At 38.7% G+C, this 16983-nt stretch overlaps 2 protein-coding genes across 3 annotated transcripts; both read left to right on the forward strand.

Moving 5' to 3' along the window:
• The first annotated feature begins 1076 nt into the window (after positions 1–1076).
• LOC103965014 (UTP--glucose-1-phosphate uridylyltransferase) lies at positions 1077–7408 on the forward strand. Of its 2 annotated transcripts, XM_009378032.3 has the most exons (20): positions 1082–1910; positions 2016–2104; positions 2196–2286; positions 2442–2502; positions 2614–2691; positions 2769–2819; positions 2954–3009; positions 3367–3439; positions 3618–3675; positions 3800–3846; positions 3932–3994; positions 5152–5184; positions 5415–5452; positions 5534–5609; positions 5685–5741; positions 5832–5915; positions 6029–6127; positions 6212–6316; positions 6725–6796; positions 6887–7408. In XM_009378032.3, the coding sequence occupies exons 1-20, from the start codon at positions 1282–1284 to the stop codon at positions 6911–6913; spliced, it is 1887 nt and encodes a 628-aa protein (XP_009376307.2). In that variant the 5' UTR covers positions 1082–1281; the 3' UTR covers positions 6914–7408. The 2 variants fall into 2 exon arrangements, with proteins under 2 accessions (XP_048447767.1, XP_009376307.2); XM_048591810.1 differs by lacking the exons at positions 5415–5452; positions 5534–5609; positions 5685–5741; ... (3 more) ...; positions 6725–6796; positions 6887–7408 and adding an exon at positions 5305–5401 and having other exon boundaries at positions 1077–1910.
• An 8095-nt stretch (positions 7409–15503) lies between these two features.
• On the forward strand, positions 15504–16533 carry LOC103965013 (50S ribosomal protein L3, chloroplastic). The gene has a single exon (XM_009378031.3). The coding sequence runs from the start codon at positions 15613–15615 to the stop codon at positions 16441–16443; it is 831 nt and encodes a 276-aa protein (XP_009376306.2). The 5' UTR covers positions 15504–15612; the 3' UTR covers positions 16444–16533.
• Positions 16534–16983: the final 450 nt, after the last annotated feature.

The following is a 16983-nucleotide window of genomic DNA, read 5'->3' on the forward strand; positions in this document are numbered from 1 at the left end:
TGCTCCTATTTTTGGTATGTAAATATATACTTAAAAGAAAAATGTGTTTTTATGTTTTGGATATGACAATATGATATGCATATACTTATTTAGTATTATGTTTTTCATTTGATTATTTATTAGTTTAAAATATATTTTTCTTAACGGGTAACGGGTCAGGTCATATTTCCTGTTAATATTATCGGGTTGATTTCGGGTCAGGTCATTTTACCCGTTTATTTTAACAGGTGTTACACGATACGACCCGTTAAAATAGTGAGTATGATACGAAAACGAGACGAACATGGAAAATACGACACGAATGTCAGGTCTATATGGCATGAGCCTAATGTTCATTTTTTTTTTATCCAAACAATGGTTCTCACTAGACCTGGCAATTTCTTACACGGCACGTAAATGACACGACAATAACGGGTTTCAAGTCAACACGATAACTAATCGGGTCATTATCAGGTCACACGAAAGCCTGAGGTGAGTTTCGGCGGGGACATGTGGGGTGCTGACGAGGTGTTTGATGATGAAATGGGGTAGTGAAGAAGTGCGTCCAGGACGGTGGGCGGGAGGGGGAGTACGGAGGTGGGGGTGAGGGAGGAGGTGGGGAGGGTTTAGGGAATGGTGGTGCTGATGAGAGTGAGGGTGAATGCAAGGGTAAAGAAGGTGAAGAAGAAGAGGAGCCATAAGCGGTGGCTTCCGCCATTTGTCGATTGCTTAGGCGTGGAGGAGAATAAGCTTTGTGTTTGTGGTCTTCATTTCAACAAAGAGAGAGAGAGTGACAGATGCTGCTTTTGCTTTGTTTTTTTTTAATTATCTTGGTATTATTTTATAAACAAAAAAAATTCTAATATTTTATTGCCTATTGCCAGGACTATTGAAGTGCAACGGTGGAGATGCAAAAAGTAGTTACTGTTCATTAAGGACAGTTACTGTTCACTGGATGGATAACACAATGTATTGCTTGGAGGGGGAGCCTTTCCCATGATAGAACTGCTCTTAGCAAAGGTTCTTCCTCAACTTGTCTATATATAACATGGTTGTCCTCATTTAACACATTTTTAAAATTCAAGGACCACCTTGATACGTAAAAAAACTTGCAGGAGGACGACTAAAGTGCAAAAGTCACAAAAAAATTGGAGGCAAAAATTGAAAGATAACCCTTACGACCCATGGATCACGAGTCACCCGATCGACCCGACCCACTTCTTCACCCCCTCCAAATTTCATTGTTTTCGTTTCGCCATTTTCAGCCGGAAAAAGGAACCCAGGTAAACCCTAACAAACACCATGACTCTCCACTCCATAGTTATACAGAAGCTACTCAGCACCAACGCCCATTTGGGCCGCCGTGTCGCCGCCCACCACTTCAAGCAGTTCACCTACGGAACCCGCAATGGCATGGCCATCATCGACTCCGACCGCACCCTCATCTGCCTCCGCAGCGCCGCCGAGTTCATCGCCGCCCTCGCCCAGCAGAAGGCCCGCTTCATGTTCGTCAACACCAACTCCCTCTGGGACGAAATCATCGAGCAGATGACGAAGAAGATTGGGTGCTATAGCCCCTCCATGAACATGCTCTGGCGCACAGGCGGCTTCCTTACGAACAGCCACAGTCCCAAGAAGTTCAGGTCTCGCCATAAGAAGATTTGCTTCGGCCCCACCCAGCCCCCGGATTGCCTTGTGGTTTTTGACACGGATCGAAAATCTTCGGTGATTCTTGAGGCTGATAGGTTGCAGATTCCAATTGTTTCGCTTGTCGATTCGGCAATGCCATTGGAGTACTATAAGAAGATCACCTATCCGATTCCCGCCAACGATTCGGTTCAGTTCGTGTACTTGGTTTGCAATTTGATTACCAAGACGTTTCTTCTTCAGCAGAAGAGGAATGGTGCTGTTGCAGCGGACGAGGGGACGAGGTGGGTGTCGTGTTGTTTGTGTTTATTGAGTTGCGCTCTAGGTGTTTGATGTTTTGCTCCAGTGAAACTTTGTGGTGAAATTTGATTGTGTGTGTTGTATTGAAGGGAGCAAGTGGAGAGTATAGAGGAGAGTAAGACTACTAACAAGGCTGAGTTGCTTGTGCTTCCTTACAACTTGTTACCCATTTCTCCTGGTAAAAATATAAACGTTATTCCTTTAAGAAATTTCACCAAAAGCAATCAATTATTTAAGGAATTTCATTTTGTGCGTGTATGAGAGCGCAGGTGTTGAAGAAACTGAGGAGCTCTTAGACAAGCTTGTTGTGCTCAAGTTCAATGGAGCTTTGGGTACAAATATGGGATTCGATGGCCCCAAGTATGCATTCATACTCAATTACTACACTCTTTTTTTTTCTTTCTGTTCCCAGTTAATTGCATTCGTAGCCTAAATTGGTATACTTGTTCTGCCAGTATTGTTCTTGGTTTGGTTTTGGAGAAAATTTACTGTAATTATATTTATTTCTAATTCAGGTCTGCTATTGAAATCCGTGATGGGTTGACATCTTTGGACTTAATTGTTAAGCAAATTGAGGTCAGTTTTAACCACTCTCTCATGCCTCTTTGTGTTGCTTTCAAAATTGCATAATGTATTCTATGATCTGCACTTCAGATATCCTAATATCACTGCTCCAATTTCTTGCAGTCTCTCCGTTCTAAGTACAGATGCAGTGTTCCTTTGCTCCTGATGAACACACCAACGACACACGAAGATACCGTCAAGGTGACCTTGGCATTTATCTGTAAGTTCATACTTTTGGATCCTATGGTTTTTTACTCATATCAGCTTGGGTAATGTAGGTCTTGGAGAAATATTCCAATTCAAACATTGATATCCATTCTCTTAAACAGGTTTTCAACTCTAACTTATATTTTATTTGTATAGTAGTTTATGTTTTTTTTTTTTTTTTTTTCTTTCCCTTTTTGGGTTATTGGAGGCTTGGATTAGGAATTACTTGTGAATGTATGTGTTCTAATCAATACAGACCGAACAACCACAGCTGAAGTCACATGGAGTAGGAAGGGGTGGTGAAGATGAACTGTAAGCCATCTTTCTTATGTCTTTTCGACATTTTTAATTTTTTTTAACTATAACATAAAAAATCAGTTTGATGTTGATAGCAGACATAACACATTTTCAGATAGATTAAGTGTTATTAGTTCCTGGTGATTTGCAGTGTTTGTCCTGGTGTGAGGATAGGGATATTTTTTTGTTCTTCTACTTCTCTTTTCATGTTCATTATGTGCACTATCTAGGGATCTATCCATATAGACAACTGTAATATCTAAGTATACCATCTAATACGTCTCTCATGCCCGTACCATCACAAATTGATTTCTTTTGACATTTAATATATATATATATTATCAATTACACTCCTTTTGTGTATATGTGAAGGTATCCTTCTGGTCATGGAGCATTGTTCCTTTCCCTTGTCAAAAGTGGAACTCTTGATGTCCTTTTATCACAGGTATATATAGTAATGCATCAGTTCTGAAGTTCTCTTTGTTTTATTTTTATTTTTATTTATTTACATTTTCATCTTAACTACTGAGAAACATCAATTTGAATCAATGCATAAAGAAGTACCTGGCGAGAGGTGGTATCTAAAGGTAAACTTGACTGACTTCTTCAGCTTTCCTTTTCAGGGTAAGGAGTATATCCTTCTGGTTAACTCAGACAACGTGGCTGCTACAATTGACCCAAGTATCCTTGTCATAGTTTTTTTCTTTTATTAGTGTTGTCCTCTGTCATACTTTCATTTATTTTTTGCTTTTGATCTTTTTTGGGCTTAATCGTAGACCCTTGTGTCCCTTAAGTGGATGTGTAGAAATTTTAAACCATTTGATTGAAAACAAAATTGAATATTGTATGGAGGTAACAACAACCCCCTTATTTTTCTTAAGTTTATTTTCTCGTTTTCTGTGGTAATATTGTAAGTGCGAATTTACCCTTCCAACAGGTCACACCTACCTCTTATGATTCAGATTTTAGCAACATTGGCTCACGCCTACAGAAGTTTGAGGTAAGTTGTATATATGGTTCTATATAACCTTCCTCATATCTCAATCCAATAAAATTGTGGTCGGAGTGCTCAATGGTAGTATTTTCAAAGGTGGTTAACTTATTACTTCTTGTATAAATTAAATTTTGTGATGCAATTTATAAATGGTTGAGCTTTTGAGTGATAGGTTAAACGTGAAATTCTTTAATGAATCCACATCTTGTATGGGTCCTATTTTTCCTTCATTTTAAGTTGGTTGTAAAGAGTTAGATTCAAGTTTAGGGGAAGCCTTGAAAGGAAGCAACTGCTTAGATAAATTTGGAAACCTGTTCATAAAGCTGGAAGTTGTGCCGTAATTGACCAGAACCTGGGGTTCTAGATTGAACTACTGAAAAGTTATTGTCATGACTGAAATTCATATTAATCCAAATGATTGATCATATGATGAAAGCCTTTAAGCTTAATGACGAGAGTGAAAGCTTCCTTCCATTTGTGCTACGATCCGTCCAGTGTGTAGGGAGTTAGATTGGAGGATATAATCTTTTGATATAACTTTTTCTTCCTTCGCTCTGGATAGGAAATAATTTTGAAGTATTAATTTTTACCAAAAGAACATACAGTTGGATATGTTTATGGTGCAAATTTGCAATCCAACTGGCTGCTGATAGTTGGTTTTAACTACATATTGGTGATGAACATAATTATCTCACCCATACTAACTTTTGAGAAGATGAGTTGTCAATAACTCAAAATCCAAATATGTTCACAAATCAAAAATGCTATATATTTCTTGTGAGCTAAGGCACATTGGATAGCTGATAGCCTTGCTAATTGGAGCTGCAACATGGATTTGGGCTTTTGTTATTTTCATTTTAAGGACACTCCTGAATCCTGATTGGATTGGTCTGCTGGGTTATGGAAGATCTGTGAGGCCCATTTTATTGCCGAGATAAATTGATTGTTGCTTCCTAGAAGTGAACTTTTTAATCCGAATTTGCTTCTAATCCCAAATGCTCTATGATTTGTTGATGTACACTTGTTTTTGTTAACTTGGCTTTGGTCTAAATATTCGTTGTAATCATCTTAATTTGATGTTAACTATTGACGGATAAATTTTATTTTGGTCTTAATATGTTAAATAATAGGTAATTAATATTTCTTCCCCTAATATTATGCAGCTTGCGGAAATAGCTCAGAATTTTGTTAAACATGTAAGTTGTGACTTATTCCTCTTATTTTTGGTTTCCTCTTTTGGTTTTGTTTTGTGACATATTCCTCTTCTTTTTGGTCTCCTCTTTTGGTTATGTTTTGTTTTATATCTCTCTTTCTAGGTGTGAAATTCTATTTTGTGCTGATAATACTTGGTATGTTTACTTATTAACTTGATTTTATTTAAATGATGACTCACTTTCTGTGTTATGTGCTTGTTGATGCATCCAAGTCAATGGACAAATTCAAACTTCTTGATACTGGCAGCTTGTAAGTTGAAATAGTAGGTCTTTTGCATTGCTTCTGCAACTGAATAATATGTTTAATTCATATTTGTGCTATCTTGAACAGGTGGGTCAATTTGAAAGCCGTTAAAAGGCTTTTGGATACAGATGCAATAAAGATAGAAGATATCTCTGTTTCAAAGGTACTGTACCCCATAATCTGTAGAACTTCCCTACATTAACTACTAATTACTAAAAATACTACTTCTTTTTAACAGGGAACGGAGAGTGATCAAGTTCCTTTGCAAGAAACGGCAGCTGGTTCAGCAATACGGGTATTTTTCGTCCGATGATCAATACTTGTCATTTCTTTTAGTAGTTATTGTTTCAATGTTCTTGTGTAATTTAAATTTTATGTCTATCAGTTCTTTGATCGTGCTATTGGTGTCAATGTTCCCCATTCTCGATCTCTTCCAATCAATAAAACATCAGACCTACTCCTTTTAAAGGTGATGTTAACACTTCTCTAACCCATATGTTTAATATTAACAAGTGAAATGGTACTCTCTCTGGAGCTTCAAATTTATTGTTTTTGTTTTATCTCATTTACATATTTCTACAGTCAGATATCTTCATCTGCGATGGAGGAGTTCTAGTTCGGAATATAGCTAGAACAAATCCCGAAGATCCTGTTATTGAATTAGGACCCGAATTCGAAAAGGTAAAGATTTGTTTAACTTGAATTTTCATGCCTTTATCTGTTGCCATTTGTCTTTAATAAGTTCATTTATTTTATCTCCTTCAGGTCAGTGACCTCCTGAGCCGATTTAAGTCCATACCCGATATTATGGACCTGGATAGATTGAAGGTTACTGGTGATGTGTGGTTTGGAGCTGGTATAACTCTCAAGGTATTGTCAATGTACTCCTGGAATTTGTTTCAAATTTGTATGAACTTTGTGCCCAAACATATTATGAATTGTAACCTTTTAGCTTTGTGGAGGTTATTTTATTTTCTTTATGATATTGGCGGTAAAACACCTCAGATTCTTACTGCTGGAAAACAAATTGCTAGCTCTGGCTATCTATCATTATACGTAGGACTCAGGGCATTGATATCAATGCAGAACACATGTACCATGCACAGGACTCGTATTCATTCAAGTTCATTCATTCATTTATCCATTCATATAAAAATTGATTTTCGTGAACAGCATATTGCCATCAATCTTTCCACTGTTTCTCTCTGTTATTTGTCGATCCAACACCAACACCAACAGTATCTCATTTCTTTTCTTATGGTTGATTTACTTCTCAAGGGGAAAGTAACTATTGTTGCAAAGCCAGGGATGAAATTGGAACTTCCTGATGGAGTGGTAATAGAGAATAAGGTCAGTCATTTTTATTTATTTATTCTTTGTTTATCGGGCCTCTGTGATTTTCCACGTTTATCTGCTAAACTATTCTGTTACACTGCCCAGGACATCAATGACCCTTCAGACATTTGACAAGGAGACGAGTTGCTTGGAGAATGTTGACGAAAATGAGTTAAACCTGCCGAACATCTTCCTCCAGAGTCCTTATAGGCAGCAGCATGCTTTGACATTGCTACAGATTCCATTGAATATTCCATTATTTGTTTTGAGAAACAGAGAGATGCAGAGCGCAGGCGCGGTATTTATTTTGGCTGAGAATTAGAGAGGTCGCGTGACCAAATAAGCTTCGTGTTAAATTGTTTATTGGAAGAGGTGCGGCAAAAGGTTGTAGAATAGTTCCTTTTGGTTAGTTTACTGATTGATTTCTAGCTGTAATCTGATTTTAGCCGTAAGTGCAGCGTAAGGAGCTTAGCCAAGTTGTTCTTGTTCCAAGTGTTCTTCTAGTATTGTTCATAGTCTACGGGCTTATTTATTTTGGGTGCCAAACGCATTCTTTACATGCCTTATTGTAAACTTGCGAAGTAAGTGCAAGTTACCTTTGAATTCTAGGAGAATTTTTTAGCATAATCGTCAGTCCGCTACTTGTTGGACCCATATGGTTTACCAAGGGGGGCACATTTTTCCTATTTACCTTTCCCACTGCCCTCTTGCTGTGTAATCCACCTACATTTTGCGTGGTGACCCAAATTAACAAAAGAATCTATTTTATACTCTTATCTAATTAGATGCATTCAAGAAAAAGGAAAATAGGATCCGTAGTTTCAGTTGAGAGACCTTTCAAAAAGGAGGATATTTTTGTAGTCCACATTGTATTTCAACATCTAACTATTTATCCTTTTTAGGCGTTCCTTCAAAGATCTTTCTTTATCAATATTATTCAAAATTGGAATTCATGTGACGGATTAAATAACAGTTATTTTAGTGCTTCTTTAAAGCATTGTATTCGTCTATATCCTCAACTATAATTGAATGTCTAACTGATTTTAGATTTGTTTAATTTTTTTTTTTTTTTTGTAGTGACTATACATTATCTATTCCAAAATTGAGGAGGGATTTGACTGTAGCTTAGCTACAGTCAAATTTTTGTCACCAAATCTTGGTTGGGTTGGGGTTTGGGCTGGCCCCTTTTTTTCATCGGCTTCATTGGTTTTCGGTAGAAGCCCAGCCTTCAGTAAATTTAACGACAATTCTGCCCACCAAATCTTAAAATCCAACCGTGGGGATGATGGATTAGGAAGGGCAATTTTGTCTTGTACTTTTTGAGCGAATTGGGGTAGGTTTGGCTTGGTTGTCATTCGATGAGGTTTCAGGGATGTAGGCTATGCCGCCCTTGAGATAGAGAGAGATATAGGAGGATTTGTTGCGAGGGATTTCAGGGATTGCATAAAGAAGGAGATGGGACAAAGGGTGTCCATTGCAGAGAGAGGGATTTCAGGGATTTGCAAATCCTTCCCCTTCACACAGATGCGCCGTTTCTTTCTCATTTCTCTCCAATTCAAACTTCTCTTTCTCTCTCTTCATTTCTCTCAACCTTTAGCCCAACGCTGCTCACCCCCATTCTTCTTCTTCATCTCTCTTCAATTTCTCTCAACCCTAGTTGTCCCTCATCCAATTTCTCTCAACCATGGCCTCCATTTTAGGCGTCGAGTTCACTAAATCTGGAGAGCTTTCTCTTTCGCCTGCAAACGAAGGTGGTCTTGTACGATAGCCCGTGGTGGACCACCGCCAAAAAACCCTACAAATCCACTCTGAGTCAACTCATAGCAGTTGAGAACGACTTGCGTGACGTCGACCGCCATCGCCACTAGCTCATCGGCTCCACGCATTCTCAGGTATTCAAGTTCTTTTTAATTTTCTGGGTTTTTCTTTTTAGTGATTTTTTCCTTTTTTTTATTATTTTTTTTTAATGAGAATGCAGGTTTTGGATTTAGCATTTGATTTTCTCTGATGTGATTTTGAATTTATTATGTGGAAATCGAGTTTCATTTGAAAAATCTGAATGTTTTTTTTTTTTTTTTTTCTGATGAGAATGCAGGTTTTGGATTTAGTACGATATGATGCTTATGAATTGTAGTAAGATAATAAGATGTGACTACTCATTTCTGCGTGAAGATAGTGATTTGTGATGCAATCCGTTGACTACTTGTACTACTACCTTCACCAATCCCTTACTAAAAGACTGCTCAAACCTCACACTCACATGGAACTCTTCCTGGTAAGTCTAGTAAGCTTGTGAAAAGGTTATGCTCCTAACATTTCGGTCAGAATCGATATGAATTGGGCGCACACTTCCACTGAATTGATCAATCGTGAATTCCTCACTGATTGAGTGAGAAACCATGTCGAGAAGGCTATAAGAATACTCAAGAATTTGAGAGTCAAAACAAGTCTAAGGATAATTTGTATTTCACAACTCCTGTGAGGAATTTCAATTTCCAATGGTCGCAACCCCTTTTTGGAAATTGATGAGAATAGTGTCTGTTACCGAAGAGTCTCCCAAGGAAGTATTAAATCTAAACGAAGTCAACACTCGCTGAATTTGGGGTGAAACTAACAGTTGATGGTTAGAGAACTTGACTTCGTCGTTGGAGTAAGTAAGAGGGTTATCGATAGAACAATTGCCGAGAATTGTTCTAAAGATCCACACGAATTTCCTCAGCAAGAACGAGTCCGAGAACATTGATTCGATCCCACCAATTACCATTTACTAAACTTCATAACAACCAGCATTTACTTGCTTTCTCCAGCACGCATTTCGAAAGTTTCAAGTAGTTTCTAAAGAGATATGACTCTGCTTGCCATTCCTGGGGAACGCATGTCACAAAGTACAACACTGCTTCATATCTCCAGTTGGTCTTAACCAATTTGTACCACTAAGATTTTTCCATTTCCCAACATTCTGATGTAGATCCGACTCCGCCCACAATTCCTAGGGAATGCATGTTGTAGAGCATCAGTTTGATGTTGAAAGTCATCCCATAATCCATTACGTCACTTGTGAGGCACAATCTCGATATGAGATTTCTCCTTCTTCAATAAGATGTGACTATTCATAGCGTGGTGAGAGTTGCACAACCGTGCCGAATGACAACCAATCTGGAAGTCGTGACATCCAAATGATGTTAAGATTGACACACTACTAGAGTAAGAGAAGATCCTAAGTATGCTCCGAACAAACCACGCTCTGATAGCAAACTGACACGCCCGACCCTGATATTCCTCGAACACCATGGTAGGCATGTGTTGGCCAACACACGAAGGTGACGAAGCCATATTAGGATGCATGAGAACAACGAATATAAATAAGACTTATAAATTTAAATTACAATGAGCATACAAATGAGGAACGTGTTCAAAGCATACAATTAATTCTATACACTAGAAAAGAAATGATATACAATTGAATGAACAAAGAAGTGGGTCCTACACTAAGATGACTCGAAGATGCTGATACGGAAGTGTCTTGATGCCGGGATTGTATGCCTCGATTATAAAACCTGAGGGGGCACAAAACAAGCATAAGTGGACCAAGTTGATACATATACATATATATATATATATATATAATACTGAAACAGTTATCAACATACTAACCCCCAAAGTTAATGAAAACTCATAGCATAATATGTAATAGGTTTTCGAAACCCTAGCATGCCATAAAACCTTTCATGAAACATATCTCGTATATAGTGTGCTAACTAGCGGTATTAGTATCGCCTGAAGGCCTATAAAACTCTTCAAAACACTTCATTTGCCAAATAGGCACTAACCTACGCCCAACCGAAGCCAATATAAATATCCTTTGCCAGATAGGCACCAACCTACGCCTGACCGAAACCAATATATGTATCATCTTTAGTAGGCAAAACAGTGACCACTAGATACGCACAAAAACATTGAATATAGTCTTTCCAAACATAGGTACATATATCTCAAAACATCTTCATAGCATATAGTCATCCATCATATATACTACAAAGAAGAGTGCAAAAGCATGTTAATAAATAATATATAGTCATCCATCATATATACTACAAAAAACATCATTTCGATAAAATATGGTATTCCAAAATATTCTCAGTAAGTATAATATCTCATAAAACGTAACCATTAAATCATGATTTTCAGGTATGCATTTCTACTATTAAAACATGTATTTTAGAAGGGGTCCACTCACAGATACTTCGTCGTCGTAGAGTCGTACAAACTAGCCGGAACGGAAACGCCGCTAATAATTGCACCTAAGCACATAAAGGGTCCAATTAACAAAACTATACTCAAACTATTGAATTTCGAAAAACGGAAGTCATAAACAGATCCAGGACATCGAATTACCCTAAGAAGGGTCCCGGGTAAATTTCGTAAAAGTCAACAAAAAGTCAACAAGAGAATATTCCATCAGGTTGTGCTTGGGTCAACAGCCAGGTTGGGTGTAGGGTTAGGTTTAGGTGGGTTGGGCTTAGGATAATGGGTTAATGGGTTAAGGTTTCTAATTTAACATGGGTTATATTGGGTTTGGCTTGAAAGCCCAGCCCAAGTGCTTGGGCTAAGTCCTGATTTGGGTTGGCTTAAAAGGGTTTTGGGTTTGCCAATTGGGCATGTTCTATGGCCCAATACCCGAGTTAAGGTTTTGCAAATATGTGTTTGGGTTTAGATAAGGCCAAGGGCCTTAGGTTTAGTTTTGGGCTGGCCCAAGGATCTTTGGGCTTAACATGTTATGGAGTTGAGTTGCCCAAAAGGGCTAGGTTCCATGGCCATGGGTCGGCTGGTCTCGCCGAAGAAGAAAGTCGGAGCCTCCAAGCTCCGGACAACCCACAACTTAACTAAACTCATCAACCCATATACCAAAATGAAGCTACGGATGAGGGGAAGAATAATATACAGCCAAAGAAGAAAGCCGGAGCTTCCAAGCTCCGGTCAACCCATAACTCAACTAAACTCATCAACCCATATACCAAAATGAAGCTACGGAGGAGGGAAATAATAATATACCGCTAAAGAAGAAAGCCGGAGCCTCCAAGCTCCAGTCAACCCACAACTTAACTAAACTCATCAACCCATATACCAAAATGAAGCTACGGAGGAGGGGAAGAATAATATACCACCAAAGAAGAGAGCCAGAGCCTCCAAGCTCCGGTCAACCCATAACTCAACTAAACTCATCAACCCATATACCAAAATGAAGCTACTGAGGAAGGGAAGAATAATATACCTATCACGAGGCCAATCGTGGCCGCAAAATGGCCTGCAGCACACGATTCAGTCGCCGAAAAATGGGGAAAGTTTCCCCCGAGCTGTTCTGCGTTTAACCAGTGTACACAACATCAAACCTACCGTAAACTAACCTTAAAACACACCCCACAAGGTTTTAGAGTCTTACCCTTGGCCGTAGACGGCGAAACACGTCAGGGAAGGTTGCATAGCGATGGGAAAGAGAGGAGCTTGGGGGGAAGGGCTCCTCCATTGATCCTGGATTTCGTGGGATTTGCAGAGGATGTAGGGAGGGGTGAGGTGATGGTGGTGCAAAGAAGGGGGCTCGGGGAGCTTAGGGGAGAAGGAACGAAACATGGGGAGGGGAGAGTGAGGTCCGAGAGAGAGTTTCGGGGAGAGAGAGAGAGAGAAAAGAGAGAGAGAAGATAGAAGAAGAGGGAAAGAGAAAGGACTACCATGTGGCAGCCATAGGGGAAGGGATACCGGGGAACCAAAAAGAGAAAAGGGGTCTCACCAGGCTCACCATTTAAGGTCCCAAAAGCAATTCCAAAATAAAAAATATCCCTTTTCGTGAAATTACAAAATGCCCTCCCGATTCAAAATCCATTTAATTAATTGGGACGGGTTGTTACATTGTTCAACCCAAAATCTAGGATTGTTGTTTTTATGGTTTTAAAGGATCAAGATTGGAGGAATTTAAGTGCTTTAGTTGAAGAAGGAAACTGTACATATTCATGTATGACCCATATTGCTTCCTCTCTTTTTCACCTATCTGATCCATTGAGAGTTTGATCTCCACCATCACTAATATCCATATTTGCTGCCATTGTACACACAGACACATACTCACATATATAGTTTCTTATTCTTCTTAATTAATAGTTATTTGAAGTAATAATATTGGTGTGTGTGTGTGTGTGTGTGTGGAACTTACAACCTAGAGTGAGAGTGAGCAACTGTTGTGAAATGGCCCAACCTAAAATTCATTCGCAAATCTAGTTTATAGAAAATCTTGGCAAACTGTCCCTATTGCCTTCCCCTGCCTTTCTTCTCTAAAGAAGAAAAGAGTGTTAGACTAAAAGCTAAGCATTTCAATGCTTTTCTGATTGTATCCTAATATAACCAGTACTACTACTTCCCTTCAGCCTTTTCAGTTGTCATTGAATGGCATAGCGTTTTGCGATTTATCTCTGAATCTTGCCAATATCTTAGTTGCTTGGATTTCTCAGAAACCCCTTATGTGATGAACCATATGAAAAGAATCGGTTTAAATCAAATAACTGTGAAATAAACTTATCGAATATTGACTCTTATCAATCGGTATTTTCTATAGGTGGCATGATGGGACAATCCCATCAGAGTTCCATCGTGTTTGAAGTGGGCTCCTCCCAAAGCCATGTTTGTTGTATGATATTCAAGGTTTATTTTCTGATGCAATTGCTATAGCCTATACACATTAACCACAAAATTTATTTAAAAATCATTATTATTGGTTTTTGCATTATTTGTAAAGAAATATCCATTCCCTTCTATGCTTATAATGTTTTATGTAAGGAAAACAAGCAAGTTGGGAAATATTTGTGTCCCTTAAAAAATTATGATTACTAATTTATTTCCCTTATTTCAATGTGAATGCAACTACATAAAATATACTTAACTAATGGACAGGACCTAGCGTTTGGCTGCGATAAAGTTTTGGTTGGTAAGGTCCTCCTGCGACTCATATGAATCAGTTGTAAAGTGATTTTAGTGTTTGTATTTCATCTTTCAAGCATTATCTGAATTGCTTGAGTGCTTGAGTGCTTCAATGTTTGAATTAGATATTTCAAATTGTATGTGAATTGTAGCCGATTAGGGAAAAATTTATTAAAATGTAATGGATGCCTTTTGGGTAATAATGCATATCAAGACCTTTGAATCTGTTGATTCAGATGTTTGAACACAGTTGAAACTCACTATGTTGTTTTTACAGTTTGATTATGAATTGTTAATTAGAGTTGGCTAATTTTGTTACTAAGAGTTTAGGGCCAATTAACAAATCTATTGAGTGATTTGTAAGAGTCTAGAAGCAAACCTTTTGGAGAAGTTGAACTTATTCAGATAAACTGATAAAATTTGACTATCCTGGCCAACATGTTTTTTTGACTATTGACAATTTCTCAACCATATTTATTGATTGCAAGAACTAATTGCATTTGAAACCCGCAACATCGTGCAGACAATTTTTGCTACTTCTAAATTAAAATTATGGACGGTTTGGATGATTGACAAAAGTTGTAGAGTGAGCTACACAAGTGCCAACTTACACAAATGATTCATGGCCGCCGAGACATTCAAATCAAGTATATAATATGTGATGAACCCATCTTATGTTAAGTTGCTCTCCACATTAACAAAAGATTGGTGCTATACCGATCTACTGTCTTATCTCCCCACCCACCTTATATTTTCACTCATCATAAAAAGGTGAAAAAATTTGATAAACTCTTTCCCCACATACCGTTATCCTCAAATAGTTCTTCTTCAAATTTTCCTTAATATAAAAAAATTATTATTATTTAAGAAAAAAGAACAATTATCATTAAACAAATTACTCAGCAACTCCAAATATAACCAGGAGAACAGAGATATTTTTACCTTTTTTTTCAGTAAACTTTGTAGAAGTAGAGTATGATTGAAGTGTACAAGTAATCCTTTAAAGGGATGCGGATAAATAGGTCAATCAAACCATAAACGAAGAATAATAAGTTAATTATCTTGCCTTAAAAAAATAGCAGAATTCTTTCGGCCATTCCAAGAGCACTTTCTCATATCCTCATGAGTCGGATAATATTATATTATTTCCGATGATTGTATTAGTTTTATTTTGTGTTAATCGCTAGAGTCATAGGAATCCATTTCTTCAACCAGGAAGGAATAGATTTGGATATATTATCCAAGGACATTGCCCCCTTGAGTGAACAATAGAACGGCTTTGTATAGAAACCCTTAACCCGTGTTCGTTCTCTACTAGGCTCACCATTATTTCATTCTATTTTTGAATTCAAGCTCATAAGAATATGTATGGAGCTATGTCAACTTGTGTACATCTTGCTCACCAAAAAAATTTCTAGAACCGTCGCTACTAACACCCCCAAATTCTCAGCCAACCGCACCACCTACCCACAACACCCAGCGTCCATCTTCAGTCGCCAACCATCGCAGCATCATCATGTCTCGAAAACAGCTCTGTATCCAATCTCTATCGTTTCCCAATCTAAATTCAGACCGCACAGGAGAGATTTGATAAGCAAATAAAGTTCAGTGATCGTCACTTAGTACTACAATCTAGTATTTCTCTTCATTTGTAATTGAGAGGTTTTTTTGAAAAAAACGATATTATCTACCCTAGGAGGAAGGGTTATTAACCTTTTAGCACATATATATTATTATTTGTATACGCAATGTACCGGTCTCTCGCAAATTGAAATACTTTCCAAAACCCAATTGGAAAGGATAAGAAACAAGGCCACCCGCCTTCCGGTCCTCTTTCTCACTCAACCCAAAAAAACCATATAGCCATGTCAATCCTTTCCATTTCATCACCTTCTTCTTCCTCCGCTCTCTTCCCCAATGTCTCCTTCTCCTCCAAATCCTCCTCATTCCTCACCCCGCCGCTCCAAATCGCCACCCCATCGCTCGCCGTCGCAAAAAACCATAAAAACCAACCGACGGGAATAACCATGAGTATGGAGGCCGGCATTGGAGTTATGGCCACGAAGCTCGGCATGATGAGCTTCTTCGAGCCCACCGGCAAAGTCGTCCCGGTTACCATCGTGGGTTTCAAAGAGGGCAACATCGTCACCCAGGTCAAAACCCAGGCCACCGACGGTTACGACGCCGTCCAAATCGGGTACCGGCGGGTCCGTGACCGGAAGCTAACGAAGCCCGAAATGGGTCACCTCCAGAAGGCCGGCTCGATCCCCCTCCGCCACCTCCAGGAGTTCCGGCTTCAAGACGTCCAAGGGTTCGAGCCGAACCAGAAGCTCTTGTTCGATGAGCTTTTCAACGAGGGCGACATTGTCGACGTCTCTGGAACCACAATCGGAAAGGGGTTTCAGGGAGGAATCAAGCGGCACAATTTCAAGCGGGGGCAGATGACCCACGGGTCCAAGAGCCACAGAGCTCTCGGGTCTATCGGTGCCGGAACCACGCCGGGGCGGGTTTACAAGGGGAAGAAGATGCCCGGCAGAATGGGAGGAACCAAGACCAAGATTAGGAAGCTGAAGATTGTGAAGATCGATAAGGAGCTCAATGTTGTGATGATCAAAGGCGCTCTGCCTGGTACGCCCGGAAACCTTCTCCGCATTGCTCCTGCTAAAATTGTGGGGAAGAACATTCCCAAGAGTTAGTTTGATTACCTTTTTTGTTTAAGTGGTTTCGGTTTAGTGAATTTTTGTATCGACATTGACTCGTATGAATGTTAGCTAGTGTTTTGTGAATTTATGGAAGTAGTTCACTTGATAGGAGCAAGAATAACTGGTTTTGGTTGACTTGAATGTTAGATGGTGGAAATATGATGCTAGTCTTTTGTGAAACTATGTTTGAGTTCATGAACGCTGTTTGCGGAATTTGTGATAGAAAGCAACAATTTTTGGCTTTTGGACGAATTGAGTACTCTTCGATAAACTAGGAAATCGACTAAAGAGGTGTTGTCTGTTTTTGTTTTGATTTGTATCATTTGTGTCAATGATATGGCTACAATGCTACAATCATATAATTTCACATGTTTGTTTAGAGCTTATTGCAATAACTTCTTTGCTGTCCATATTGAACTGTTCTTCCCATGTTCGTTTCTGGTCATTGTCCTCCGTAACTTATTAGTTCTGATTTGTACTTAATTAGTGCCAATGGAAGTTTGTTTCTACTTTCTTGTGAAAAAAAGGCATTCA

This window comes from the organism of the source record quoted next, unplaced genomic scaffold (genome assembly GCF_019419815.1).
Source record: "Pyrus x bretschneideri cultivar Hongxiangsu unplaced genomic scaffold, Pyrus_bretschneideri_v1 Contig35, whole genome shotgun sequence".
NCBI lineage: Eukaryota > Viridiplantae > Streptophyta > Magnoliopsida > Rosales > Rosaceae > Pyrus > Pyrus x bretschneideri.

Coding starts and splice junctions, on each gene's coding strand:
- LOC103965014 (XM_009378032.3), top strand. CDS start 1,282: ATGACTCTCCACTCCATAGTTATACAGAAGCTACTCAGCACCAACGCC. Junction 3,440..3,617: donor TTGATGTCCTTTTATCACAG/GTATATATAGTA, acceptor TTTCCTTTTCAG/GGTAAGGAGTATATCCTTCT. Junction 6,797..6,886: donor GAGTGGTAATAGAGAATAAG/GTCAGTCATTTT, acceptor TACACTGCCCAG/GACATCAATGACCCTTCAGA.
- LOC103965013 (XM_009378031.3), top strand. CDS start 15,613: ATGTCAATCCTTTCCATTTCATCACCTTCTTCTTCCTCCGCTCTCTTC.